This window comes from Haemaphysalis longicornis, unplaced genomic scaffold (assembly GCF_048455015.1).
Source record: "Haemaphysalis longicornis isolate Haplotype H1 unplaced genomic scaffold, Haemaphysalis longicornis Haplotype H1 scaffold_1, whole genome shotgun sequence".
Lineage (NCBI taxonomy): Eukaryota > Metazoa > Arthropoda > Arachnida > Ixodida > Ixodidae > Haemaphysalis > Haemaphysalis longicornis.
This window is the reverse complement of record NW_027526203.1, coordinates 412,489,542-412,490,708: the sequence shown is the minus strand read 5'-3', so window position 1 is coordinate 412,490,708 and position 1,167 is coordinate 412,489,542. Positions and strand designations below refer to the sequence as shown.

General features: G+C 50.1%; 1 protein-coding gene across 1 annotated transcript; it reads right to left on the bottom strand.

Annotated features, from left to right (window-relative positions):
- Window positions 1–103: 103 nt before the first annotated feature.
- Mrpl13 (mitochondrial ribosomal protein L13) lies at window positions 104–1,135 on the bottom strand. Its single transcript, XM_077687020.1, has one exon. The coding sequence runs from the start codon at window positions 799–801 to the stop codon at window positions 256–258; it is 546 nt and encodes a 181-aa protein (XP_077543146.1). The 5' UTR covers window positions 802–1,135; the 3' UTR covers window positions 104–255.
- Window positions 1,136–1,167: the final 32 nt, after the last annotated feature.

Below are 1,167 nucleotides of genomic sequence, written 5' to 3'. Positions count from 1 at the left end.
GCCATGTCTGTTCATTTCCATCTGTGTGGTTGAAAGTTTAGAGAACAGGTTTGAGCACTGCATCCTGCAATTCGTAGAACACTTGTAGATGTAAAATCAATAATTCTTATTACGTCAGTTTATTCTACAGCAAATGGTGTACACAGTCATGTGCTTTTTTTTTTTTTTTTTTTTCGCGTCCACAGAGCCACGAAAAAGCAGCATTTTAAACAAACAAGAGATGTCCAGTCTTGTAACAATGCAGCTGCGACTGAACTAGCGGATGACGTAGTCGTCCGGATAATCGAAGACTTTCGGGAACTTCGCCAGTTCTTCCTCGGAGTACTCGGAGAGCTTTTTGGGCACGCGCCGAAGCTGACGCAGCTGGCCTGAGATGTTCTGCATAATGTCGTGCGGCACCTGGTCGTCGGGGAACAAGTGCAGCCTCGCCATTCGGGGTCGCCTCTTCAGGTCACCCGGCAACGCTCTGTACACGGCCTTCCACAGAACCTTGGTTGCGTCCTTGTCTTGCACCTGCCATGCCGGTGTCCACGAGCGTCCGCCGGCGAAGCGTGTGTCGTGATAATACATTCGAAACTTCCACTCGTACCACGGCATAGCGATCTCGCTGCAGTTCATGACAACTACGTGGTCGCCGCAGTCGTTGTTCGGGAAGAATATCGGCTTGTGTCTGCCCTGCAGCACGTCGGAGATCATCTCGGCCGACTGGAAGGGGTTTTGCCACCGTGCGTCGTACAGGAGCCAGCGGCGTGTGAATGTTGCCCACTGCTGCACCCGTTTAAAGTTGGATAACGCACCCATACTTGCACCAGCTCGGGGAAACAAGTGTAGAAACACTAGGATCTTCTATTTTGCACACAAAAGTTTCACGCTATCAAATGCACATGGCCACAGAACAGGACATGGCTCGGCTCGCACACCGGAACCGGATTGTGCTCTGGCCGCTTTAGCCATGAAGAAGTCCATGAAGAAGCGGATGAAGAAGTCCGGTTCCATTCTAGTTCACTCTAGTCGGGTTCAAAAGGGAACGCAGCGAACACAACAAAACCCGTACACAGAACGGTTAGCTAAGTGATTATTTTTTCAAGTTCTTAACAATTGTTAGTATTTCTGGATATTTTTCGCACTGTGCATTGTACTCGCCGCACCAGGGAGCGCTGGCGTTAG